The following is a 27,718-nucleotide window of genomic DNA, read 5'->3' on the forward strand; positions in this document are numbered from 1 at the left end:
AATGAGATTTTTAAACACCCATCACCCCTATTTTCTTTTGGAAGAAATAGGTGAGATTTTATAAAAGGAGAAAAAAATTCAAGATAGGTAAAAGATTAAAGAGTAAGTCAAGTAGTAAAATTACAGCTATGATGGTTTACAGTATTCTCTGCTACACACAAACAGGAACACTTCATTAGAAGTAAAATGTTCTATAGCATAACATTGTATATGCAAGACATTAGAAATCCTTTTAATATTATTTACTTACTATTTGCCTATTTGTTCATATTTGAGTTAGCTATTTGCTGATATTTATGATTTTTAAGCACAACAGAATTTGAATTATTTATTCTTTAGAACCCCAATAGTTGAATAGAATCTATTCTAAATGGAATTTTCTAGAATTGCAAATGGATATTATGTTTGTAAGTACCTAATTTAGTAACTTTATGAATTCCAAACCTTCCTTAATCACTGCTTGCCATTACCAAGATCTGAAAATGTAATTGATTTTTTACTTAGTATATTTCATAATTGAGATACACTATTTCAAGGATTGTTTTAATTACAAATAATTATTTGTATCTGGTTTACAGAAATTTCAAGACATTGAAGAAACACATCTTCTTCATATGAAAGAGATAATAGAATCATTGTCAAATACTATAAAAGAAATTCATTTGCAAATAGGAGAGGTAATTTTATATGAATATTTTTATTCAACTATAATATGTATTTTTCTGAATTATTGATTGAAACATTTCTTATTGTCTTGGCGATATTGCACCTTTCAAATGATAGTAGCTTTTTAAAGCAGAGGGAGTTGAAGGAGATAAACAGAATTAGTCCAGGGGTTCAAGCAAGATTTTGAAGTAGGTTTGGGTCTTTTTGCCAGAAACATCAAACGTTATATGGGTATTGAAATTGTTTGGAAGATATTTGGAGGACCTTTCAGTATCTGCTAAATTTCCATTTTAATCTTTTAATTAAATAGCTAAATAAATAATGATGCTTTAACCAAAAACTTAAATCACATCAGTCTGAAAAGTTTCAGAATTTTAGGCAGAATAAGTGCTTCAGTAACAGTATTTTAATAAGCTTTTAGAGTATCATTTCTTTAGATGCATTTTTAAGTAATAATTCTTATAAGTAGTCCTTTTTTTGGATATGTTGAAATGTAGTTATATTTGTGAACATTTAAAATTTGAGTCACTGTGCTCCTCGCTTAATTTTGAGATTGTCTGCTAGTGTGTGGTGATCACAAGGATAATGCTGTTTATTTCTAAACCGTATCTATACCACACTGTTGGAAAGGCTTTGTAGTATTAGCCTATGTTTTCTTCCTTGCCAGATCAAATTCGTTCCAGCAGTAATGTTTTTACTCAAGCAGGTGGGAAGAGTGATAATGCCATGGTGAATGTTCACACCATGGTCACACCCATACTGGGCTGATTTAAGAGACTGCCTGTCTTTCTAACATTGTAGTGGGACATGTTACTATCAGAAACTCAGAAAACTGTATATATCCTAGACCAGCCATCTACATACATGGTTTCTTTCCTGATTTGTATCTGTCCTGGTACACACACTTAGTAGTGTTAAAGTGATGAAGGGATTTTCCAGATAAAATGCCTGTAAACCTTTTAATATATTCTAGAGGGAAGCATTTTGAACACTAAACCTAGAGAAAACCTAATCACTTCTTCAATTGGCTACCTTTTACAGGTGCATGAAGAGTTTATTAATAACATGACAAATACTACAGTTGAGAGTTTAATACAGAAATTTGCTGAATCAAAAGGAACTGGCAAGGAACGACCTGGTAAGAGATTAAACATAAATGAACAGGGAATATTAATTTTGAAACTGTTAGTTTCAACTCCTAGTGCAAGCTCAAACCCTATGTTACACATTTGCAATGTATTTACCAGCTGAAGTTTCCATAGTTTGTTTAGCTTTTATATTAAATGATTCGTAAAAATTCAACAATACATAATTTACTGCATTTGTGTAGAATATGTGTAGTAGTAGTAGTAGTGTGTAGAGCTGAGTCCCTGTACATAGGCCTTCAACAAAATTCTTAAAACTGTAGTGTTGGATAGTTCATCGGTAAAAATTTTGAATAAATTTAAGTTCCTTTCACAGGCTTACTCTACTATGTGCCTACTATGTACTCTACTATGTGTTACTCTACTATGCATAAAAATTATCTCCAAATTTTATTTAAGAAGTTTATATTCAGGATATATTCAAATCAGATGGCTATAAACTGATGCAGCTGTTACAGCAGTTCTGCAAGCAGCTTTATTTGATTAATATACAAAACCCATCATTTTAATAGATTATACATAAATAACTCATTTTCTCTTTATTAAGAAGTAAAATTATCGTACTCGCTGAAAGTTCTACTTATTGGCATGGTGTATAAAACTTTCCTGGATTGATATAGGAAGGGAATCTAATATTACATCTGTCTATCATTACAGGAGAAATACATGATTCACTTTAAATATTTGACATGAATATATTGTCATCTAGGTATGCAATTAAAGAAATTAGGTAGTACCACTTTCAAAGTTGGAAGTCCTGGTTAGCATCTCTGCTTTCTAACACAGAAGCTCATAGGTTTTTTTCAGAGCAAAGGTAGATCTTGAGCATTACTAACATCTACCTAACAAGGTAGATCTTGAGCATTAATGCTAAATTAAGTAAGGTTAGTGGGTATCTTATTATGCCTCTCTGTTAGAGTAGCTAACAGAGGACCTCTGTTGGGTTCTATAATCTGGCATTGTTTCTATTCTCTCTGTAACCTGATAATGCCCATGCAAGAGTAGGCCGAGGTAAGATTTGTATATGGAATTTTTTTTTTAATAGTTCCTGTAAATTATACATTTTTTTTTCAATGAAGAATAAGAAAGAAAAAGCATGAACTTTAGGAATTCAAGCTTAGTTGAACCAATGACAGGACAGATATGAAAATTCATTATTCACACCTTTTTTAGTAGCTATTAAGATGTTGTGATTGTGCACTTGTTTGCTACTTCACAGAGTTCATCAAATCCCATTTGTATTTTCTACGGTCAAATTAAAGCTTTTTTTTCATGCCAAATTTAGTTTCTCCAATCATTACAGCTATTTTGACTGCAAAGGATTTTAAGTAAAGTTTGCATTTTCAGTATGGAAATGTGCACACTTTTTTCTAGAGTGGCATTATTGTATTTACATAAACATACAGTAGCCATGGTGCAGAGGGAAAATATGGGTAAGTTCTGCAGAATAATATGTTCAAAGATAGGAGGTAGAAACACTGTAATGCTAATTTTGGTTGCCATTTCTTATTGTATTCACTTTATTAACTTAAAATCAGATCTACACTTTAGACAATTACAAAGAATTAGAAGGCAAAATGAGATACTGATCCTCTAAGAAACAGAATATTGGTCCTCTAAACAGAAACATGCAGTGTGGGAGAGTGCCTTTTTTGATTCAAAAAAATACTGTTCTGCAATTGACAACTGTTGTTAATAGCAGGTTATTCTAACTCATGAAGCACCCACAAGGAGGCTTTCTGGGATGCAAATTAACTCATTAGGATAGAGAAAGAAGCGACTTTTCTGTTAAATCTTAAAATATTCAGTGTGTAAAAATGATGAGAATATAGTTCATTTGGTACAGAGCGAGGAAAAAAGGCAGAAAAAAAATCCCAGAACTATACAGGCATTGTTCCTTCAGCTTCCTAGATCCCTTTTTTCCTACCATATAATTTGTGGGCTAAAATACTACATCAGTTCGTGGGTGGCATTGTGAAATACTAAATTTGGAGAACAAATAAACTAGAATAATGGAAAACAAAGTATATTTTATTTTTAGTACGTTTTTAGTTGTATTTATAATACTTTAAAACAAGAGCTCACTTATGTACATATGTAAAAATAAGAATGAATCTGAGGAAAAGTACTGTAGGAGGACTGTTCTGCTGTGTGGATTATGAACAACAGCAAAGCTCCAGGCAGCTCTCATCTGCATATATGAGACCTCTCTGTCTTAGGTTTTTATTCTTTGTCCTTTATATTATATGGGCTCCCTCTGGTGGCTAATTTGTTACCTGAAGACTTTAAAAAAAAAAAAGGGGGGGGGGGGCTTTCAGAGTATAGTACTCTATTTCCTAGTACAAATAATGTTCTTTCAACTACTAATGCTTTGCCTATTTTTAAAAATAATTTATGGACTTCTTTCCAATGGCTATATTCTAACTTTTACCTAAATTACTTAGTAGAAATTAGCTGATAAAGTTAACTAAATTTATACATTATTTATAGTTTTAGTATTAATACAGTATTTTAAGAAGTTGTATTCGCTTATTTCTCAACTATATTCCACATAACGAATAGCAACACAGCTGCAGTTGCAAATCTTTTAATTTTAACTAAAAAAAAAACCCTTAAAAATATAAAACAATGTATTTTAAAAAGGGGGTGCGAGATGACAAGACCTTTACCTTGAATCTAATACTATGTTACACCTTCAAGTCGGGCATCAGGTCAGAATTTAATGTTTTCTGAACAGTTTGTGAAGATACGCTTACTTTTTGGTCTACATCAGTTAGAAGATGTTTTTATCACTGATAGGGTGCTACAGAGTTGCCAGAAAGCCAATTAGCCCAGGTTTGACTCATTTCAGAAAAGTCAATTTTCTGTTGGTACTGAGTTACTGCTTCATCCTCCTTGGAATATTCACAAATAGTATGATGCAAAACGTCTATTGCTTCCACCTAGCATGTTTGTTTAATCAGTGGGAGAGCTGATCAGTATTCCAGATTAGTGACATACTGATGGCTTCTAGCTTTATTTACAAATCTTCTAATCATCCATGAAGTATTTGGTTTCCCCATTATTCCAGAATGAAAAATTGATGCTACATAAAACACAAACTGCTCAGAAGTGTGACCTCACGTTCTTCTAAGGTCTTCTCTCAGAAGTTGGCAGGATATATCATGCACTAGTGGTGTTTCCAAATACCCGTGTAGCTATGGCATAGTTATGAATGATTTCCATTTTTAGCTCCTGGATTACTGTGCTCTCCTCGTGTGAATCATCTGTGCTTGTTTGTCCCTATATTAGTTTTTGCCCACTACACTGTACCCAGAAGCTAGCTTTGAAGGCCAAATGTGAAGTCTCAGCTGTGCTGCATTGTCTTGTCTGTGCTGCTTGCTCTTGTCTTAAAAAAAAAAAAAAAAAAACACCCAAGAGCAAAAACCAAATCTAGATGGTTTGCTTTCATGAATTTGTTCTGATGTCATTGTTAGTGGTTGTTTGTAATTTATAAAACTGTTGATTTTTTTTTTCTTGAAAAATTATTACAGACAGGGGAAAAGAAAAACTTTATGGTAATACAGACAACAATGGAAAGCCAAATTGGTAGCTTCTTAAGTTTCCAACAAAACAGTTATTTGCAAATGACAATTATTACATATGCTGTGCCCTTACTCAGCATTCAGCCTTCTTCCATTGCACAAGTAGGTAGAGAAAATCTGGCAAAGAGGAGTTGCACGCAGGTTCTCTCTTAGCTAGGCATCTAGAACTGGGACTGGGTAGAAGCCAGAGAGTCCTGGAGGAGAAAACAAGGACCCTGTTCAAGATGGGAGAGTAAGGGGTGAGTTCATGAAAATAATACTTGTCTCTTCATTGTCCACCAATAAACTTGAACTTCATAGAAGAGCAAGAAGTTGTTTGGGTTTGTTAAAGCATTGCAAAAACCAATGCCTGCAACCCACCAGCTCTTTGGTATGCTATTAGAAGAATCAGACCTTGTTTATTGTTTATGATTGATGTTGATCACTGGCTATTGCACGTACTGAAACATTTTGTCCCCCTTGTTCTTTCAGATACTAGGAATAACAATGTAAGTCCTTGCAATCAAATGATGCCAAGGTGCTTGTGTCCTTCCACTGGTAGCAGGCAGAATAGGACAGATTTATTGTCTCTACACCATTTCCGCTCTCTGTCAAAGGCAGTAATCACTAATTTGATCATCAGTGCTGGCAAATAAATGTTTTGTTTGTGGCTTTTTGGAATTACTGAAATGTATTTGTTTTGCCCCCACTCAAGACTCCTGTAACTTCAGGCATGGGCAAGTTTAAGGTCATGGGTGTTAAATGGAGATACTGACTCTGGAAAAACTTTTTTTTTTTTTTTTTTTTAATCATTCTGAATTTCTTCTCTTGGGAAGACTATTTAGTATTCTAGGATTGAGAAATTAATCTGTGACCTAGGACAGCTAATGTCAAGATCTCCAGTGCCTCACAGGAGAGGTCACATGAAAAAAATACTTCCTGGCATCTTTGTCACTGCGCTAGTGATCCTCGTTTGTTTTCAGAGGCACGTTTGGGAGCTCTGTTTCTGGAGTGCTAGCACAGTTTATATTTTCAGGTGCTTTATTTAAAATAGTGCTTTATTTAGTCCAGCATTCATACTGAAAGCAGTGTCCAGTTTTCACAAGACAAAACTCTTGATAAAGCATTAAGTTTATCATTTTCTATGATGTCAGTCAAAACTATCTAATCTAGATTCATTAACAAGTTCATTAATGCTGCCAGCATTTCCTGTAACCAAAGTCATAAAAGCAGCAAAGCTTCAGTTTAGTAAGCATTTAATAAACAAATTCTAAGCTTTAATGCCACTGATTTCTCATTCATTTAATTCAACTGTATTATTATTTAATTCGGATAATGGTTTATATGCTTGTCGGTTGTGGGGGGTGTTAGTGCAAGGTTCAGATGTGAATTTATGGCATCTTTTCAGGCACGCTCAGGCTGTTGGCATGAGCATTTCAGTCTGTCCTGACTTCCCGGGGAGCACTGCTCTAGGTATTTCTCCAAAGTCAAATGCCAGAGCATGGAAGTGAGCTGTTCCACTGCTGGGAAACTGGAGCCATCAGCCACTGGCATGCAGCAAATTCACAGTTACTCTGTGTTAATGCCCCTATTTAAATTAGTATATGGTGTTAAACTGTGTCATCTAATGAGGAAACTTAAAAGATTACTTGAACAGCATAAAAGAAATGAAAAGGGTCAATTTTAGAAGCAAGTTTGTCCTTTTCCCAGGGCTTGAGAAACAAAATAAGGGCCATCGAATGTTGGAACTTGCTTTGATTAAAGCCGCTAACTTTTTATGTGCTTGAATAATAAACTGTGCTTTGAGAGAAAGACTTGAAATGGAGCTGGGTGTGGTATTTGTTCTTCCATGGGTTAGTTTGATAACATAATAGTTATAGGGTTTATGAAAACATTTTTCAAAGAAGTTAAACAGCAACAAAGTAGTTAGAAGTAAACACCAAAAACAATTAGTACTAGTTTTTGAACAGCTCCGCATGATATCGTTGAGCTTCTTTTCCTCAAGGAAGTATAACAAAGCAAGTATTTTATGTTCTTATAAATAATTTTCTTCATATTCTGTGTAAATATTTTGAATATTTTAATACTGTCGTCACTTATGAATAGGTGCTTAAATAGCCAGAGGTGTCTCAGTTTCTCAAGGCCGTGTTCTGTGTGGAAGCATGGCCAAGGAATCATGTTCAGTTCATCCATACTGGCAGTGCTCGAGGGGTCCAAAGGAGTAGACCCCATAGTGGTTCATCTGGAAAGATGTGGAAACTTATCTTTTAAGCATCTCTGCTGTCGCTCTTTCTTAGTACACTTGAAACATTGGAGTCAGAGTAGAGTAGCAGCTTGAGTCTTTTAACATGAAAGCCTTTTAAAGAAAAATATCATAAAATAGAACACTTAATACAAGATAGGGGGGTTGGAGTATGTCCCATCCATCTAATCAAGATGAAGTAAATTCTAATCTTACACTTGTCAATAAGTAGTACTGTGCTGAGTTCCACTTCTAATTAATTTCTAATTAATTTCTAATTAATAATTTCATTGCCTGTAGTACTTTGTACCAGGACAAACTTCCATTGGCCAATATCTGCAGCAGATTGAGCACTGAGTAGAGCTAGATCTGTATGCCATTCTCTTTGTTGTTTGGTTTTCTCCCCTGCTCTTGAACAAGGACCTCTGGCATTTTAAAACAAATTCTCACTGGAATTAATTTGACCTTGTGTGTCCCTGATGACTCTCAAAGTGCAGAATCTTGCCGGCTTTGTTTTCAGTATCTTTTTGATGTCTTCCTAATTGTCAGAGATCAGCTGTGTGGCCTCCTGCATACAGTGGCTTTCTGCATCAGTAATTCCATCTTAAATGATGGATATTGATTTTTCAGCCTTTTTGCAAGTGAAGGTGCAGTGGAGCACCCCTTGACCTATTGCTTGAGTAGTATGAGGGCAAGAAAAGAAGGAAATGTCTAATCAGATATAATGAGCTAGCTGCAAAGAAATTTTCCCCTCTTCTTTTACTATTAAGGTAATTTATGTGAGAAATTAAGTGTTAAATATTACAAAAATGCCTGGAATGAACATTTCCTGGTCTCTGTGTTAAACACAAGCATTGTCCTATCTGGAGCTTGAATTAAGTGATTTTTAGACTTACATTCTTTGTCCCTAAGCCCATGTTCAAATGTAACAATGAAATCTCAAATTCTTATATTAATAGCATTTGTCATTTTTTTTCTTTAATTTGAAATGGATTTGTGTTGAAGTTTTTTCAGGAGAGAGGGGAGGCTTTTAGCATAGAAGTGTAAGAAATTTTTGATTACTTAAAATCTCTATATCCTCTTGTATTTCAAGGTTGAATTTCTTTGGTTTTAAACTATAGGTACTCTCTGGGAAAATTTGTTACATTTTGAACCATTTTTTTCAAGTTTAATCTGGAGATGTATTGAATTTAAGTACATTGAAAATAGTTCTTCAAGTGCCCTGTGTATAAGAACATAGTGATGGTGGCTCAACATGTTCTTGAAACAGTTGTTATTAGCATTAAACTTCTTTCTAAGTCTTGAGAATTTAGTTTTACAAATGACTCTGTTCTCATGTCCTAGCAGGTACAGCCCTTCAAAGGATCTTGTAGTTAAATTCGGTACCGTTTTGATAGCCCTTGTTTGGTACAGGAAGATTAGACAAAATGGAAAAATTGGATATTGTCCCACATACTTATCCTTTTTTTACAGCCACTGACACATTTGCCTGGTTCTGTTTAGACATTTTCAAAGTCCAATGCAGGGATCAAAAATATGTATATATTATATGTGTTTTGTGCACATCTTTAAACTGCACAACTTAAGATCAAATCTATATTGCCTTGAATTCTAAGTAGCTCTTCAGTCATAAATAGAGAAATGGGAGATTTTGTAGAGCTCCAGAATTCACATTTTACTCATTGTTTTTCTATTGGGTTCAGCTTTTTTGTCAAAGAAAAATTTGTCCTTTCTCCACATATGAACTCTTCTGTACAGGAAAGTACTTTCAAAGTACCATGAACCAGGATAATTTTAAAATCTTCCAAAGAAGACTTCGTGTCTGTCTGAAAAAGTGTTCTGGATTTCTGGATACCATAAAATATATTAGCCTTTTTTTTTTTTTTTCCTCCCTTCTCTTTTGGGAATGGATCCCATTGAAGGTTTTAACCTCCTAAGATTTCATGGCTTTTATTCAAGAGTTCAGTATGAAACCATATCCTTTGTGGTTTACAGCAGCAATGTGCAATTGCTGCAAAGATGTATTTCCAAACAGGGATATAATTTAATGTATTTATAACAGAGCCTTGCAAAAACCTACCAAGTATTCTTTAAGAAGCAAAGTACTTGAATGTGTCTGTGTATTTCTTTATCCCTGCATTCTTGCATGTTCTGTGTTCAGCAGGTGAGTCACGTTACGCAGTCTGGCAGAACTGCCATGGATACTTCTATTTATGCACCAGGTTTATGTTGTCCTGCCATTTCTCAGTGTTTCCCTTTCACCACCTTCCCAGATAGATTTCACATGAACTGTCCACCTGCGACCCAGTTCAATGGAGAAGTAAATGTTGCAAAGATTTTATAAAAAATGAGATAGGCAGAGAGGGGGAATAGAGGAATTAGTCCTGCCATTTAAGGGAGACAGCAGACAGCTGAGTCTGTATATGTATGTGTGCATATGGCCAACCACTCAGCCTGTGGACAGTATAAAATGAGCTATGTCTCCCATCCTGTTGTATATCCAGCCACAAAGGAAATATAGGCTGATGTTTATGCGTAAAGCAGGAGCGGAAAATGATGAGGAACATTTGAAAGAGACTTGGGAGTGCTGTGGAGAAAGGGACTTACAGAGCATAGTACTCTGCAGGCTGCCCTAGTTTATATTAGTTTTGCTGTTCACAGACCATTTGCTGTATAATCATGTATTACAGGATAGTTGGATCTCTGTCTTTTAAGATTTGCCTTGTTGTATGGGTTTTTGGTTTTTTTGAATAAAAATTATTTCCATTGTAACTTAAAGTGCTTATCTTTTCCTTTTAGTCTACAAAAAGGAATCTGCTGTGTCCTTGCTGCTGGTAAACATCCTAGTAGATCATAACTAATTACTTTTTCAGATACAAACTCCTTAGGTTTTGATTCTTTCCTGCTTTGCTGCTACTTTGCAAGCTACTTTGCAGGCTGCTCCTGGAGAGCAATGTGCCAACTGCATCCGTGGCACTTGCATCCGGAGTAGCTCAAGATGCTGAGATGAATAACGTTTCTGCCATCTTCTCAGCTCAGCACAGGACTGGAAGCTCAGTAACAAAAGCAGAGTTAGATTTTATGACTTCGTTAGTGTAAGCAGTCCAAGTACAATTTCCTTATGTGTTAATTTCTTCACCCAAAAAACACTTCTCTGAAGTGCCACACATTGCTATTGACACCTGTAATTATGCTACCAATATCACCTCTGTCTCTTCTTTTTGAAAGGAGGGCACTATTGCAATGCTCAATATTTTTCAACATGAATTGAAAAAAAGATTCCATTGAGTGTTAGGCTGCATAGGCATGAGGATGTAACTAAGAGTGGTCAAATTCACTGATAGCAGAACTATGTAAAAGTCTCTTTTATAAATGGGATTTAAGGATGTAATTTTATCAATATTATTTTGATATTTTCTCTTAGAGTGGCCTGTTGTCAGGCTACTTTTATTTCCTCTCCCTCATCCTCTTTGTGGTGAAGTAGAGCTGACTGAATCCACAAGTTAACATTTGCTTGAGGCAGTCTGGTACTAGCATGATAAATACATTGCAAGTACGTGTTATTTATCTTTAAGGTGGCAATATCCATTCATCTTTGTACTACATTCCTACAAAAAAAATACTTGGATTTGAGGTTTTCATTTTTAAAATTTATTATAGAATAAGAATTTTTCTGAACAAAAAGTTTATTTTTTTCTGTATCTTTTGGGAAAAAAATACTCCTCCTCTTTGACAAAGCAATAAAAATGAGAAGTTGCTGTTAGAAGAAATAATGTTGAAATTTTGTGTTTTGGTTTCCAGATTTTTACATTTGAAATTTTGATTTTTTTTTTTTTTTGGATAAACACGAAACAGGATTGTATGCTAGCAAGAAAAAGATTGCTTATATGTTTGTGTACACACAGAATTGACCTTTGTGATGCAGCTTAACATCTAAACACTAAGAGCAGTCATTTGTTATGACAGCAGAATTAATTGAGGCTAAAACAATTGAAATTCCACTTGTATCAAGCTGTTCATTAGGAATTGCTCTCTGCCTTTAGTGCTGTCAGAAAAATAACCTGTTCTGCTATGATTAAATAGCAGAATGATGGTCGGTCCAGTGCATTTGAGAGAGAGATTGAATAAACTTTCTACTGCGGAAACAATTCAGAAGTGACATGCTGCAAGGGGGGTCAGCATGTGCATTGATATTCAGCTGAGCTGTCAACTGGCACTGAGCCAGGCACGCAAAGCTCTGCTATTTGAAGCAGCATGTGAAGCATATGCAGTTGAAAAAAAAAGTCCTCTCTTCATGCATGATTTGCTTTCAAAGAGAGAAATTTTCATTTTATTAAAAACAAGATATTGTACCTTATTTGTAACTGCAAGTACATACTTACCTTTTTTTATATTAAGCTTTTGGGTTGAAACAGATATGTTAGTGTTTATATGTGTGCGTGCGTGTGTGTAAACTGATTCCTTGCGATGTAGGGGAAAGGGCAACTTTTTTTTTTTTTTAATTCCTGATTATTTTCAGTTACTGAAAGTGACACAGTGAAACAGAATAAAAATATATGCTTGGGAGGATAACATTTCTTTGTCTGTCATACATACTCCGTTTAAACTAGGAGACAGTTTCTAAAAGCAGATATAAATGTAAAATATTGTAGTATGAAATCAATTTGTTGAATTCTTGATTTGTTTACCTTTTTAGTTAGGCAGGATTTTTCAGTCCATTGATATACTTACAGGTGGCTGCTTTTCAGAGTATGACATCATATTATGTTTTCCTTCCTAGTAATAGTAACTGGCTTTTGCATTTGCCTGCTGCCTTTTTTCAAAAATCCAAACAATAAACCTCCCATCCTCCACACAACTTGAGAAGGCCAAATAATTTTATTCTTGTCTTAGCTAAAATTGTTTTTAGAATCTCTATATCATATTTAACTCTGGAGATTGGTTTTTTAACTGTTTTTAAGGTTATCGACAGAGCACTTGACTATTTTCAAGAAAATTACTGTCACTTCGTACATCAACTAAGTAGCATGTGTAATGTTATTTACAAACCTTGCCATGTCTCCACAGGAAACTCCAGCTATTATGTGGGCTACCAAAAGTTCATCAAAGCAATCCTGTTCTCTAAACTGGCTCATCATGGAGTGCAACGTAAAATGTCTATTTGTGGAATGTTATTTTCGTTTAAAAGTACTGCTCCACAGGCAAAAAGTGGTACTCTTCATGGCAGGCACATAGGAAACAGAGCTGTTGTGTGCTGTTCTCAAGTTGCAGAATAAAACACTCTGGAACATTAAGAATGGCTAAATTTTACCCTGCTCTGCCCAAAAGGGCCAGATGTAGGAATTTTCCTTCACTTCGGTAGTACAAGCAGATAATGCAACATATAACATTGAGCAGGGGCAAGGGGATTAAACACAAATTTAGAAAAACAGTAAACTTATATTGACATTGAAAGAAAATGATAAAATTCATTTTCATGGATATGCTAGAGACAGCTGTTACTGTCTTAAATTTCTGAGATTACAAAGTATGAAGGTCTGTATAAAAATTTGAATTAACCAGAAAAGATAGGATAGGAATATGCTTTAGAAAATACTGATTTACTTTTATGATCGTTATTCTTTTTTACGATAAAACAGCTAGCAGGTGAATGGGAAGTGACTTCTATATTAACTCTGCCTGCATAAAATAAGCTAATAGATATCATTAGGAAGGACATGCATTTAAAATTTCTAAGTTAACTTGACACAGATCTCTGAAAAGTGGAACCTCTTGCTGACATCTGTAGCACGACTTCCATTACATTACTATCTCTCACAATTCGTAACTAACAAGATCTGGGTTTGTCAGTCATCCCTATCAGAAAAGATTACATTGTTTTAACATAGAGACAATTTTGGTGAGGGAGAATAAGCAGGCCTGTCTAAATCCAATGGCCTTACTAACCTGAGCTTCATATGAATTTATGCACTGTGCCTTTTGATGTGATTCTGCACTTAGCATGGATGTTTGTCTCTTAGACTGCACAATTTAGCAAGCTGTAAAAAACACTTTCAAAGACAAGTGTTAGGCGACTGTAATGTAGAAACTTTGATGTCTTAGTAAAGAAAAATCTTTTCCGCTTGTGTTAGAAGTGAAAGTTGGATATTGATCTAAAATAAAGATTACCCTGAGTTTTACATGAATCTTGAATGTTTATATATTTCAGTGAGGAACATAGGACATTTAAAAGTCTGGGGATCACTATTAGTAGCTGCAAAGGCTGCAAAAAAAGATGGTATTCTGAGAAAGCATGCATATTGCATTGCTCTAAAAATGTATTTAAGTCTGTATGGTGCTTACAATCTTTTTCCTTCTGTTTTCGTTTTGGGGTGAGTGTGGTTGATTTGACTTTTGCTGGTTCTTTTTTTCTCCTGGCCAAATGGGAATGTGTATAGAAGCAAGGAACAGAAGTAGTTGAATTAACAAAGTGATGAAAAATGTATTGTCTGAAGTGTAGTGCCAAAGAAGTAATGGGTTTGTCCTTCGGTCTCTGTTTTACGGTGTTCTTCTGAATTTCTTGCTCAATATATTTTGAACAATAGAGTTTAAATACCTAAAACAAAATGTTGATGAAATCAGTGCTGGAATGTAGATGTCTACAGTTCTCCAATGTGTTGTGTTGTGTTGTGTTTTTTTGTGACATGACCAGATTTGCTGACTTGTGGAGCACACTGTTTCTCTGAGTATTTAATGGAGAGCAAAGGGTATTGGAAGAGCTGCCTAAAGAGCTGCTGATGAATTTACATTATATGGTAGACTGAGAGAATGGTTTGGAAGTTGTATTTGGTCTTACCGTTTTGAATAATTAGACAGATATTTGAAATATCAAATATTTGAATAGTAAGTAATAGTGATATTCTGCCCTCAAGAGCTTTATTTGGGGGCTAAACAATTACTTTAAGACAAGTTTTGATGAGAATCAACACCAAACTTCCCATAGGGAATTGCTGGAAAATTATTCTAAGAATATCAATGATTTCAATGGTTGCAAGTGCTGGGACCTCATCCTGCTGGTGATTTACCTTTTTTTTTTTTTTTTTTTTTAATAGCAGGGATTTTTTTATTGCAGTTAATACAAATCTTGTTTTGAGCACATTATTTTCATCAAATGTCTGCAAAATTTCACAGAAAATTAATGTAGATTTTATGTAGCATTATGATGAAAATAATTCACTTTGTTTAACATTAATGAGAATGGAATTATATTGTCAGTTTTTTAGTTGTCTTTTTGATGCAAGTATAACGTTTTCATTTGCAATTCCGAAAAATCCACCAGAATGCAATGTTTATACTAGATCAAACACAATTTTAGATTGCAATAGTTAAATATGCATTTTAGGGGTTGGTAAATATAAATGTTGAAGGTACATAGTTCTATGAGTTATACACCTAGAATTAATTTATATTTAATTCGCAAAGCTAATTCACAGCTAAATTGTTTTTTAGCTTCATTGTGGCATCTCTAATTATAGCATAATGATTTGTTATGTTGTACTGTTAGAAACAAAATGAAACTTGTAGTCTGTACATTTCTGATAGTTAAGATCTGTTTCTGTTGGTTAATTATTTTAAGACTATGGTCTTCATTTTAAAGAGTAAGAGTGAAAACACTGGAAAATGCTTTCAAGTACACTTTTGTGTGAAGGCACCCTGCAAACTGTGCAGCTCGTGTTTATAGTGGATGCTCTATGATAATCATAATTTCAAAACTAAAGAGAAAAAAGAGAATGCTTATGTGCAAATGTGTTTGGGGCAGGAATGAACGTAAGCTCTGTATTTGAGGTTTACACAATCACTTGGCTTTAAGTTGATTGAAATTTTCCAGATTCAAATCTTTCACTCAACGTAGTTGGTCAAGTCTGACAAAAAGAAAATTTGGCTGCCTCAGAGTGCAAAATAGAAAACTTTTTTTTTCTTCAATCTTAACTGTAATGTGTATGAATTTGTGTGCATGCTCTCAGAACGGTAACTTACAGATGAGCAATACCCACTGCATCCCAGGGCTCGCAGCTCCTGTCTCGAGCAGCAGCTGATTGTTGGTAGGGAACAGGGGAAAGGTCCCTCGCTGAGGTTTGTGCTGCCCTCTTTGCACTGGCCCACGTGCTCCTGTGAGTCAGACACTTCAGCTCCCTGAAGGTCTTACAGAAAATCATTGGGTTTATTTTGTTGTTGTTGTTTTTCTCCACCTCAGCTTCAGCTTCCTAAAATGACTTATCATTGGGTTAAACAAATTTTAGACCTGGCCAGATTGACAAATGGGGGTTAAGACTTTGCAAAGAAAATTGATTCCTATCTTGCATTATCTATAATAGAAAACTTCAGTGATTAATTTATACTACACTTAACACAGTGTCCTCTACTATTTTGTCATGTTTACAGTCTTAAAATTTTTAAAGATTTTATCTTCATTACTGCTGTGTGTAAGATTGTTCACATCACTTTTAGCTGTCCAAATAAATGGCTATGATGATAAACAGGAGAACTAACAATATAGAAATAGCAAAAGTGGGAACTTCTAAGACCTGTAGCTTTGATTTTTTACTTTTTGATTTTTCTATTAATAGTTCTTCTTTTCTTAAAAGTAGATAAATAGATAAATCTAAAACCTCATGCTGAAACTGTTACAGATGCTATTTTGAAGAGGAGGAAACTAATTAGATATGCTTCATGAAGTTGAAATAACAGGCATTTAGATTGTATTTAGACAGTGTGCACTTTTTTGTTCTTATGAAAGCATGGAAACATAATTTGCTGTACATGTGCATGTTTGCCAGCTGACCGCTTACAGAGCAATTATGGTTTTCACAGTTATCTAAGGTTTTTATTAGATTATCTAGTCTCTTAAGGAAATATTTATAGTGTTTAAAACATCTTAGTGATTGACCTTCATTTGAGATTAAATTTAACCTAATGTTTACCTTAATTGTAATTTCTTTAAGGCCCTATTGAATTTGAGGAATGTAACACATCTAGTGCAGTTGAAGGTAAGTTGCTGTAGTATAGTTTTTTACATAAAAATGCTGTGGATAAAATCTGGAACTGAGGAATGAATGGTATTGAGCACATGAAATTGTATGAATTTGCAGTATTCTGATAGGCTAACAAGCAATTATTCCTTTTAAATATGTAATGTTCAAACTTCTACCAAAATAAGATTTACAATACTGTAGTAATCTAATGCACAGTTGTCAGAAATTTTTAATGTTTTTATAAATATACCTTGGCTAAGACCCTCTCATTGGATCTGGTTCACTTATGACTGTAACTTAATTTACAAGTGTCAAAATATGGCTCAGGCTGTGTCCATTGTTGCCATGTTGGTTATACCAATTCTAACAGAGTTCTGCTCACAAGGCGTTATTTTATTGATGGTGCTTATTTTGCTTAGGGATTGTTTTAAGTGGTTAAGAGCCATTTTATTAGTATAGGCTATATATTTACTTTGGGACAAAGGGGTTGACAGTATAGCTGTAGCAACTGACAATTCTTAAAGTTGCCAAGATTGCATTTGAGGGGCTTAAAATCATTTCTGACTGAAACAGAAAAGTTCCATCTTCAGAACTACTTTCATACTCCATTTGTGTCGAATTTTGACTGGATAAAGCACAGAAAGGAAATAAATCCCAGACTCTATATTTAAAAATAATTTTGGAGCAATTATTTCTGCCTCTGTTAAAATAGAAAATGTGCCTGAGTTTATAGCTGCCTGATATATGAAATTTTTAGTTATTTCACCAAGAAAATTTCTTACGTATTATAATAATTTCTACTTATATTTGCTGTGTAATGAAATTTTGCACTTGCTTCAGCAAAAAATCGAGGAGAGCGCCTGATGCAGACTTAAAATGTATTTCATTTTCAGTGTATTAAATGGATATGAAAGAAAACTTTTTTTTGTATGCATTATAGCTATATGTATCCAGTGCTAAAAACGGGGAAGAAAATATAGAGGGAAGGCATGGTTCCAGGCTCAGCAGGAGCTAGCCTTGCACAGGGATTTAATAAGCCCAGGATCAACTGGAGAGCTGCAGACATTCACTTTTGCACGGGACCCAGGTCCTACTTCCTACAAGAGGCTGTGGCTCGTGGCTGCCAGCGCCACTTGGGGCAGTGAGAGCAGCACTGAGAGGGGCAGGCTCTGAGCCCAGGGCATTGGCTGCAGCTCAGCAGGCTCCTCCTGAGTTTCTGTGAGCAAAGTCTCTTCCCTCAAAACTGGCAATGCACCCACCTTCCGCAAAAGAAGCTGCAGTCTCACATTACTGAAGTATTGCTTTTTTTTTTTTTTTTTTTTTCATGTCTACCCCAACGTTAGGCTCGTATCATTCATTATAGCAACATTTAGAAGGTATTGACATTGGTATGCGCTAGTGTTGCACTTTGCTAAGTGTATGCTCATCTCTGATTTTTACATGAAAAATGTTTGTTTAATAGGGATAAAACCACGGAAGAGAAAACCTTTTGGTTTATCAGGAATAATGAAAAAAGAAAAAGATACTGAATCTGTGTAAGTATATTTCTAGCTTGAAGCTTTCAGTTGTGTGGAAACAAAAATCTGGAGATAAGCATTAGCTAATGATTAACAAAAGTTAGTGATTTTTATAATGCAGTTTTAAAGGAATGCTATCAATATGAAAACATTAAGACATTTAAGATTTTTGTAACTAAAGATGTTAAGTAACTAAGTACTTACTAGTTTGCTGATATGTTTCCTTGTTTTCTCTGCATAGGTAAGTAGTTCTCCCTTGTGTAGACATTTAAACACTGTAGAAAATATGATTCAAAAATAGCTTATAATTAAAAAGAAACTGAGATATTCAGAAATATTTTCAAAATGGCAATATTTTAAAACTTTTTTTTAACTGCTTTTAGTTTTTAAATAACATGCTTAGGAATTTGTGATCTAAGAACAGCACATAGTGTGTGTTTACATGTACAAAGTGCAAAAGCCCTATGGCTGTTGTTCTTTTGTTATTTAATAATGGTTACACTTCTTAACAATATTTTTCTCCTCTCTATATTGATGTCATTAGGACTCAGAGGTGTTACTTTTTGTTGTTGTTTACAATACTCCTTTATGTTTCTCTTCATTTGTGATTTAATCTTCCCCACACACTCTGCCTTACATACTTTAATATGCTCAAGTAATAATCTGATCAATAATCTGAGAATACTTTTCTGTTGCAAGGCCTTATTTCTTCTGATAAGGATTTAGTTTAAAATATTTAGAGTGATGTACAGATTTGAGAATTTTGGTGTTTTAAATGCTTTTACTACACTTTAAAATAATCCTTTCTCTCTTGAAATGTAATTTGTACAGATTTTTTTATGCGATGCAGAAACATTCCTATATCAAATAGCAGCCAAAAAGTGTGTTTCGAATGTTCCATTGATAGCCTTTTGATCTTTGCATTTAATTCTTTGGAAAGCAGTCTCTTTGATAGGATTGAGTATTAAAAAAGAAGCTATCTGCTTTTCTTGACCAAAAGAAAAATTGTTTTGACCACAAAGTGGGCTGTTACTCATACTAATTTCATATCATATATTAACTTGTTTGCAGTCTAGGCATTTCCTTCTATCCATTCTTTGGGAGATGATAAAATTTTATCTGGCCCCAGCAAAGATTTAGGGCAGCTAATATTATTTTTCTGGAGCCACTAGAGGCCAGAAAGTTTCCAGTTTGACCTTGCCAGGTATATCAGATGGCAAATCTTGACTCAGGTTATTTTTCCTCTACCTGTATCGGAAGAATTTTGGGGGGCACGGAGGAGTTGCAGATTCATCTATACACTCTGAAACATTTCATATCTGTATATGCTGCTCCATGGCATCTGGATACTTTTCCAAAAACTGTCATTTTCCAAAAAAGTTTCATTTAATGATGAAAGGTAATATGGGAGGCTTTCTAGGACAAATTGTCTCACATGGCACAGTGATGTTGTAAAACAATATAGGTCAGTGCAGCTGTTCTGAAATGGGAAAAAAGTTGCCTGACTTTCTATGACTTGAGCTAGAACTTGATTTATATTATTCTATTTGTATCTGTATATATATACAATACAGAAGCAAATGGGTACTAAGGTCGGAAAGAAAGTATGGCTGCCTGATACTGATCTCCTATATAAGACAAGCTATAGATTTTTACAGATGCTTGCATTTATCCTTCTCTAATTTAACAGGAATATCACATTTTTAATATTAGGTTTTTGAATAGTTGATGATCCATTTTATACCTAAGTATAATATTCTAATAGTTATTTATCATCACCTTAAAATTTTACTGACAGTCTGTTTTTTCTGACTTCATCTTTCAGTCAATGATGTTGTTACAGGCTCTATTACCAGACATTTCCTCTGTGAGGAAAAAACCTTCCTGTCTTAGTTGTAAGCTACAATCCTTGAATTCCCTTAGAGAGTCCTCACTTGCTGGATGTATTACCCTGTACTGGAAGTGTGAACTTATTCTTTCACCTTGAAAGAAAGATCATGCACCTAGCTATGTAAAAGCACTCCCATCTAAATCTCGATGTCCTCATTTCCCACCTCTCCAGCCTTTCTCTATTGCAAACATGAGAAATTAATTTTTCTAACTGTTCATCTCTTCAAGCTGTAAAGATGCTTTTTAAAGCAGCTATTTGCCTGTCTCTGAATTTCTCTGAGCAAGCAGGGGAGGTAAGGCTCCAGTTGAATGGAGCACACACTTCTGCACGGTGCTGTTCACTGCCAGCTTCCTTACCGTCTGCGCTGAGTTCCACATTCGTGTTTCCATGTGTGCAAGTTTTCATACCTGTTTTTAAAGACATTGTGCATTGTACATTTAACCTGTTTAGGCTTTCCAAGAAGATAGTTTAGTTTGAAAATGAATTGCAATTGCATGTGGACAGTTTGTTATAATTGTTGACTATGATTTATTATACACATCATCCAAGGACTTGACTCTTAATTATATTCACCTTCACAAAGTTGTTGACTATATTTGCCTGAATAGCAAAGCATGGTGGGTATTCACAAATAGTATTTTAAATACAGCCTGGTACTCCTGTCTTCCCTTGATTCCTCCGCTCCTCTAACCCTGCTCCCAGAACAAGTTAGGGCCTGAAGTTTGCAACTTCATATTTTCAATATTTATTGTACAGTTTTCTTCTATGGTTATTTCTGCTTCTTTTATTTAAATTTCATGCTGTTGAATGCATGTATAGACTGTAAATTTTAAGAGTTTGAGAGAGAAATGGGACAAATGTGATGTTTCAAATTGTTTGAAATTAATAAAGGAAGCACAAAACTGTTTGAGGAAACTAATTTTTGTATTTTATAATTGTAAATTTTCTTTTTTTTTTTTAATAGGGAATGTCCAGATGCAGACTCAGTTGTAAGTAGACTTATTTCTAACACAAGCATATAAGCTAAACTGATCAGCCATTAAGTCTAACTAAACTTGGCTTACATCCAGGTTCCATAAAGTATTAATACTGTGATAAGAGTTTTACTATTCTGATGGCATAGTTGAAGTGATAGTTTTGCTCAGAACATGCAGCATGCACAAGTGTTTCACTAATGCATTTATATTTCCTAACAGTTTTAGGTTTAAAATAACATATTTTTACTGCAATTTGCTATTTTATTTTGAAGGTTCACAGAGTTTTAATTAACTAGCTAATAGGTTCTAAGTGAGTTACTTTCACACTACTTTCTTGTGGATCTAACATTGCCTCCTCATTTTCCTTTCTTTATTACTGTCTCTCTGGAAAATCTTTCCAATATTAATGGAGCTCTGCGTGATTGCTGCCAGTAGAGTGTAGGAATATATGTACTTAAATACTGCTTTAAATGAACAATCTGTAGATAGTCTTTATTCATGATCTGTTTTTCATTGCTATTTTTAGTCTGCGATACATTTTACAATTTTATTCATTAACTTCAAAGAGGAGGCAGTTGCAAATGAAATTAATGTTAATGCTTTTTATTTCTGAATTGAGCCTTTTGTGTTTACTTTAAGCATATATGTTGTCTTGAACTATATGTACAGTGAGTGTGACTCCATATGGCAACAGCAGAGAAATGTTTACAGAATGACTGAAGTGATTTTCTGTAGACTGATTTGTTTTTCAGTTGTCTTATGTAGATGTCAATTATATTAAACAGTTTAATTTTCCAAGTTCACTGGTTACATGAATTTTCTTCTTTGCATTCAATATCTGTGAGTTTTAGGACCTAATATTAAAATAAAAGATAGATACTTGGTTTAAAAAGTTCTAGTAGAACCTTTTCTTTTTCTTAATAAGGCAGAGCCTTAATAAGGAAGATTAACCAAATAATGAAGCATATGTATATAAAGAGCTTTGTAAAGATTATTTGAGACAAGCTTTTTATCCTATACAGAAGCAGATTAATTTTAAAGCAGAATTCTTTTCTTGGGACGTTTAAAGAAAAGTACCTTAGAATTATTCCTAGAATTATCAAGCCCTTAATGTCTTTTGACAGTTTAGGTTGAGTCACTGGAGTAAAACAACTGGCTTTGATTTGTAGTGTTTATTTTCTTACTTGCTTGTTTTGATATTTTTAATTATTAATTCAACAGTAAACATGTCTGATATTGTTTGTGGCTTCATGAGGCACACTGCATGAACATACAATTAAATTCTACTGTCTAGATGTAATTTATGCATGGTAAAAACAAATGTTAAAAAAAAAAAAAAAAAAAAACTTCCATAGTGCCTAACAACAAAAGTGATGCTTGCGTTCTCATTTGTTTTGTGCTCAACATCTTATGAGTTCATTTGGACTTCAGAATATGGTCTATCATTTCTTTTTGCTTTTCACAAGTAACAGTATTATTCTAAATGGGAGAATCCTTTAATAACAGAAGCTATTAAAGTCACTACCATGAAAAATAGTGCAGAGCACCGTCGCTGAGATTCATTCACTCTTTATGAGCAGTTCGTCCTCAGAGTGCTAGTGTATTTTAAGGCTGGCAGCCTTCTCTGGAAGGTCCTACCTCAGATACTTATCATTTCCTTGTCTTTTACTTAAAGATTTCATTCCTGTTTCAGTTTTCAAACTTAATCTAAATAGCTATTGCTATCTGTGTTGGTATCTCTATTATGATTTGCTTTGTATACATCTTTTTAGTACTTATACATTTCAGAAATTCGAACTTGGAAATGTATTTAAACTTGGAAAAGGAAGTAGTCAGTGCCATTAGGGCCTTCTCACTAGTTGAAAATATCTACTGCAGTGTATTCTGCGGTACGTCTTAAAGACTTCCACTTAAAGTGGAAGTTTTGGGGTTTATCTGTGAGAAACTGTCTACTTGTACTCATCCTGATTTATAGCTGCCAGATGATATGCATTGGAAAACATAATATTAATGCATGTGAATAAATTGTTAATTCTTATCTGGAAATTTTGTAATGAGGAGGTACGAAGCAGTCACGGTACAAGACAGGAGCATTTTGACTACCACTTTTTCTTGCTTTCTGCACCCCAGGCAGCATAAGAGGGTAACTGGCCCCTGTCTTCAGTGTCTTTGGGGTTTATGCCACCTAAAGAGAGGACGTTAAGAATATGCCACATCTCTACCTCAACCTAAGGATGTGCTGAGCTAAATTTACGTCCCAAGGATGTCTGGAGAGACCCCTTTTCTCCTGTTCCAGGCTGTCTTCATGTGCTTACCTTGAGGTGGCTTTGGTCTTCCTCTGGTTGCACAGGAAGTCTAATCTGGTTCAGTAAAACAGTAGAAAGTTAATCTTGTTAGAAATAGGGAGCTGTTCAGCTCAGCAGTATCTGGAAGCATGCCCTCAGGAAAACTTTGGAGAGAAGTTCTTGTAAGCATTGTCAGTATCTCAGGAGAAGAGAAAATAAGCAAAAATCAAGGTGAAGTCCAGCTCAGGTTTCTCTCTGCTTGACCCTATGAGCAACCTGGGCACTGTGCTAACATTGCTGATAATGGGCCAGAGGAAGTAGGCGGTGGCAGACTCCAAGTGCTCCCCTCCTGTCCTCCATGTGTTCCTCCGAGGAATCAGCAACACGCTATCCCTGTGGCTTCTCGTGCTTTTGGATAGGGCAAAGAATCTGACCCAAAGGAGTGACTGGAATTCTCAAGTTTTGGGAACAGAAAGTTTAGTCCTCTGGCTTTTTGTGTAGGCAGTTTTATTTGTATCTATTTTGTCCTTGCGAACGTATATCTCAGCCAAATGGCCATCTTCTGCTGTTACGTAATGAATTAGTAAATAAAATTGTGATGTTTTGGGAAGTAATGAGAACTGTTCCTCCCAAAAAATATATTTTGAAATTACTATGTAATTTGCAAGTAAGATTTTTGAGGTACCATTTTGCTGGTATGACACAATTTGTCAACTCAAAGGTGCATTATAGATCTTTTCCACCCTTTAGTACTAATAGTGTACATATAAATTCAGAAATTTGCCAGTTACTGTCATTTTTCTTGCATGTTCTCAGTAATAATATCCTTTACATATCTGGCCTGGCTGGAAGAAAAAGTAAATGTGGTATATTTAATTTTTTTTTTCAATTCCTCTCAACCATGAGTGATCCTTAGGTATTGAAAATTGCCTAGAATTGGTTCAGAATTCAGAAATTATAGTATTGTAGGAACATGTACCTACCCTCTAGCTATATGTTTTTGTTCCGTTTACTTTGATGTCAAGTTTCATTAGTATTTTTTGATATAAAAACAAGGAAACAAGGTTAGTCTGAGGTCAAGCGTAGATAAGAACCCTGATTCAAGTAAGTGGAGCTAAGGTACTGGACCGTGTGATCCTACTCTTAGTACGTTTTTGTGTGTTTGTTAATAAAAGAAATAAGAAAGAATAAAAGAAAAAAATAAAATAAACTTATAAAAGAAATAGAAGACCAAGCATACTATTTGTTATCTCTCTCAGTAACTCAAAGATTATTCAATGTGAACGTTTCTTTAAATTTTGCTTCAAATTTTAGGTTAAGTGTCTGCTTACTGGCTTGAAATATCCTGCATAAGTCATTTTCTGTTACCTTACTGTCTTTTAGACATTTTATATATTTCTTTCAGTCAAACTGCCTCCTAGAGCTTACTTTGTAATAGAGTAAGGATAAACTGATATTTTAGAATAAATGACTTTGTATATAAATTTTGTCATTTTTAATGAGAAACTTATAGCTGGTAAGATCACTACATTCTGAAGAGATCTGGTTGTGTGTTTTTTGTAATTACTATTACCATAATATTAATGTAGACTGACTAAGAATGCAGAGATATTAAATGGGCTTTTATTCCTCTCTTTTGGATGGGGGAAACTTTCTGTGTATTTGTGCCTATCCATTTATAAGTAATATATGTGTCAGTGTGATGGAGGGGACACATACTTTAAATTTCTAAAGTATCATATTAGAAAATTAGCTTATCATATTAGAGACAGTTTTTCTTTCTCCCAAAGTGCTTTTATGAATCTAAGTGCCTAGCTAAAATTTCTAAATGATTTCTAATGAAATTATCTGCAGTTTACCTTTAATTGCTCGCAAGAATGGAACAGCTGAACTAGATGGAAATTCCTGGATGCTTAAGTTTAAAAATCGAGGACAGTGCTGGTCATGTATAAATTAGTACTTGGGAACTTGATTTTGAGCACTCCTATTGTAAGATCCAAATTTTCATCAAGGCTTTTTAACCTCATTTGAATGTTCTTTGCTAAAGCAATGGTACAAACATTGCTGCCTTTTCAAGGGGGAAAGAACAAGTGGCGTCCTGTGTAACTTGGAATGCTTTTGCTCAGCTATTAAAGTATCGGCCAGCACTTCATAAGGTTTGTGCTCTTGCATCCACCAAAGCCTCCACTGGTCTAGCCAAAAGAATTAAAAGTAGAAAAGAGGAAAATATTTGGGGCCAAGAGAATGATAGGCTTAATTAACATTTAAAATTAAAACTAAAATATTTGAAAATATAACATTTTTAAATATTAAGCAATGTTTATATTTTATATTGTATAATTAAAATACATAATGTCATAATCAAATATTTTTTGGTCACGTCCTGTTCTGGTCTCATCTTTTACACAGCTTCTGAACTATAGAGGATAATGTGAGATAGCTGTGTAATGATTAATAGTGAATAACCTGTTGTAATCAAATTTTAAATTGTCAGTGATATAAAATATGGTATAATTTAAGAACAGCAAATTTTTACGTTATTTGTCAATACCATATCTTTTTTTTTGGTCATTTCTAGAATATTCCTGATGTGGATGATGAAGGATACAGTATTAAACCAGAAGCAGCACAGAATATCCTTTTGATTTTTATTTTGTTTAGTTATTTTTTTGTTTTTACAATTCTCTGGAGAGGTGAAGTACTGATTAAAGTGTTAAGTAGAGGAAGATGACTTCCATGCTTATGTTGCAACTTTGTATGTTTGTAGCTTCCAGAAAAAGTATCAAGTTTGGTCTAGGCTAGATTTGTCAGTTTGTGTGTGTAAATGCCGGAGGGACTTTTTGAAAAGAATGTTAGACTAAGTGTCTTGGGAACTTTAAGAGGATTTTTTTTTAACCTGAAGTGGTTTTTTTTTAAAAAAAAAAAAAAAAAAGTTTGAAGAAAATAAATCAAGGTGACCATGTAGATGTTCCTCCATGAAAAGCTTCCACAGGATTTGTAAAATAGCATTCTCTTTTAAGCATGAGGGGCTATATATTTTATACCTGCACCCTCCCTCCCTTTTCATGACATAAAAAAGATTGGGAGCTCCAACATCTGGGAATAGAGTTTATTTCACCACATACTGTTTCTAATTGGTGCTTTTATTGTGTTTTTAATAATAGATTTGATACATAGAATAGGCCTATTTTATAGGCTGTTTTGTTTTATGGAGGCTCATGGTTTTCACTATCCTTCATTTGAAGGGTAAGATTCAAGGGTACAATTTGTAGTGCCATTCTGCAAAAAGGGCAAGTAATGGTAGCTGTTGCTTCCTCTACTTTATGTCTATGAGCTGCCACTGGTATTGCACTGTTACTCCAAAAGGTCAGTAGTTCCCCTCACTTCATTTAAAAATTGGTACAATGCTTGCCACTTCCCTAGGTGCAGTACAGTGCTTAGCTGAACAGTGCAAGTCATAAATTTAAAATACAAAATTATTGTTACTGTAAAACCTTCCCTTTGTCCTGTTGCCTTCATCTATGCGCTCCTTTAGTTATGTAATAGTACCTTCCATAACAAATACCATTGTGAAGATTAATGGAGTGTAAAGGCCAGAGTAGGTATAAAAATTGACCAGTGAACATATATGAAGTGTCTATAAAGGACACAAAGAGCTTTGTCAGTAGTTTTTTATCTGGGATGTTTACTTAATATGTGAATTTTCTAGATATTATGTGAGAAATGGATTAAGCAGATGAATTTGAAATACTTCCACCTTAACTGAGAAAAACATACCAAAGAGAACCATTTCTATTCATCTAGTGATTCTGACTCTGAAGATGATGAACCCAGGAGGTTCCATGTAGAAATAAAACCTGTACAGCCAAATCATAGTTCTCAGTGCACAATGGCTTCTTTGGATGAATTAAAAGTATCTATAGGGAACATTGCTCTTTCTCCAGCAATATCTGTAAGTAATCCTGTTTCTTGTATTTCTAATTAGTATAGAAGAAAAGTGGTAAGGAATCTTTAGCGTGAACATATGTTTTACTGTTCAGAATTTATTCTAGGTTCAGGTTTGGTGATTATTTTTCTTGTTCCCTAGGCTGTCTTTAATATGCTTTATCATGATGTAATGTTTTTCTCCCTTTTCAGCTTTTAGTTTTCTTTTTGAGGAAAGCTGCTCAGTCCTTATCTTTCTGCTCTTGCCACTGCAATAGATTTGAATACATGTGGAATTAGCTGAGCATGGCTTTTAATATAGTTTGCTTATCAGTATCAAGTAACATACAGATCATATTCAGATTCTGTGATTTTTACAGAACATTTTTATTGTATGTAGTCACAACAAACTGTAGAATGATTCTTTAAACCAAGCAGTGATATTATAAACAAGCAGTTTTAAATTATGTTAGTACAGTAAGGATGGCTTAAGGATG

The 27,718-nt window shown here is 34.4% G+C and overlaps 1 protein-coding gene across 1 annotated transcript in view; it reads left to right on the top strand.

Annotated features, from left to right (window-relative positions):
• Nucleotides 1-578: 578 nt before the first annotated feature.
• The window catches only part of LOC104581091 (F-BAR domain only protein 2), a gene marked incomplete at its 5' end in the record, with an annotated part of 48,594 nt that continues 21,454 nt past the window's right edge, over nt 579-27,718 (top strand). The window contains 7 exon segments of the mRNA XM_088537906.1: nt 579-677; nt 1,708-1,804; nt 16,598-16,642; nt 18,090-18,162; nt 21,000-21,024; nt 25,876-25,930; nt 27,071-27,261. Of these exon segments, the coding sequence (XP_088394032.1) occupies nt 579-677; nt 1,708-1,804; nt 16,598-16,642; nt 18,090-18,162; nt 21,000-21,024; nt 25,876-25,930; nt 27,071-27,261 (585 nt within the window).

The sequence above is a fragment of the Tinamus guttatus genome, unplaced genomic scaffold (assembly GCF_059628265.1).
Source record: "Tinamus guttatus ecotype Peru unplaced genomic scaffold, ASM5962826v1 Tinamus_guttatus_pri_ptg000891l, whole genome shotgun sequence".
NCBI lineage: Eukaryota > Metazoa > Chordata > Aves > Tinamiformes > Tinamidae > Tinamus > Tinamus guttatus.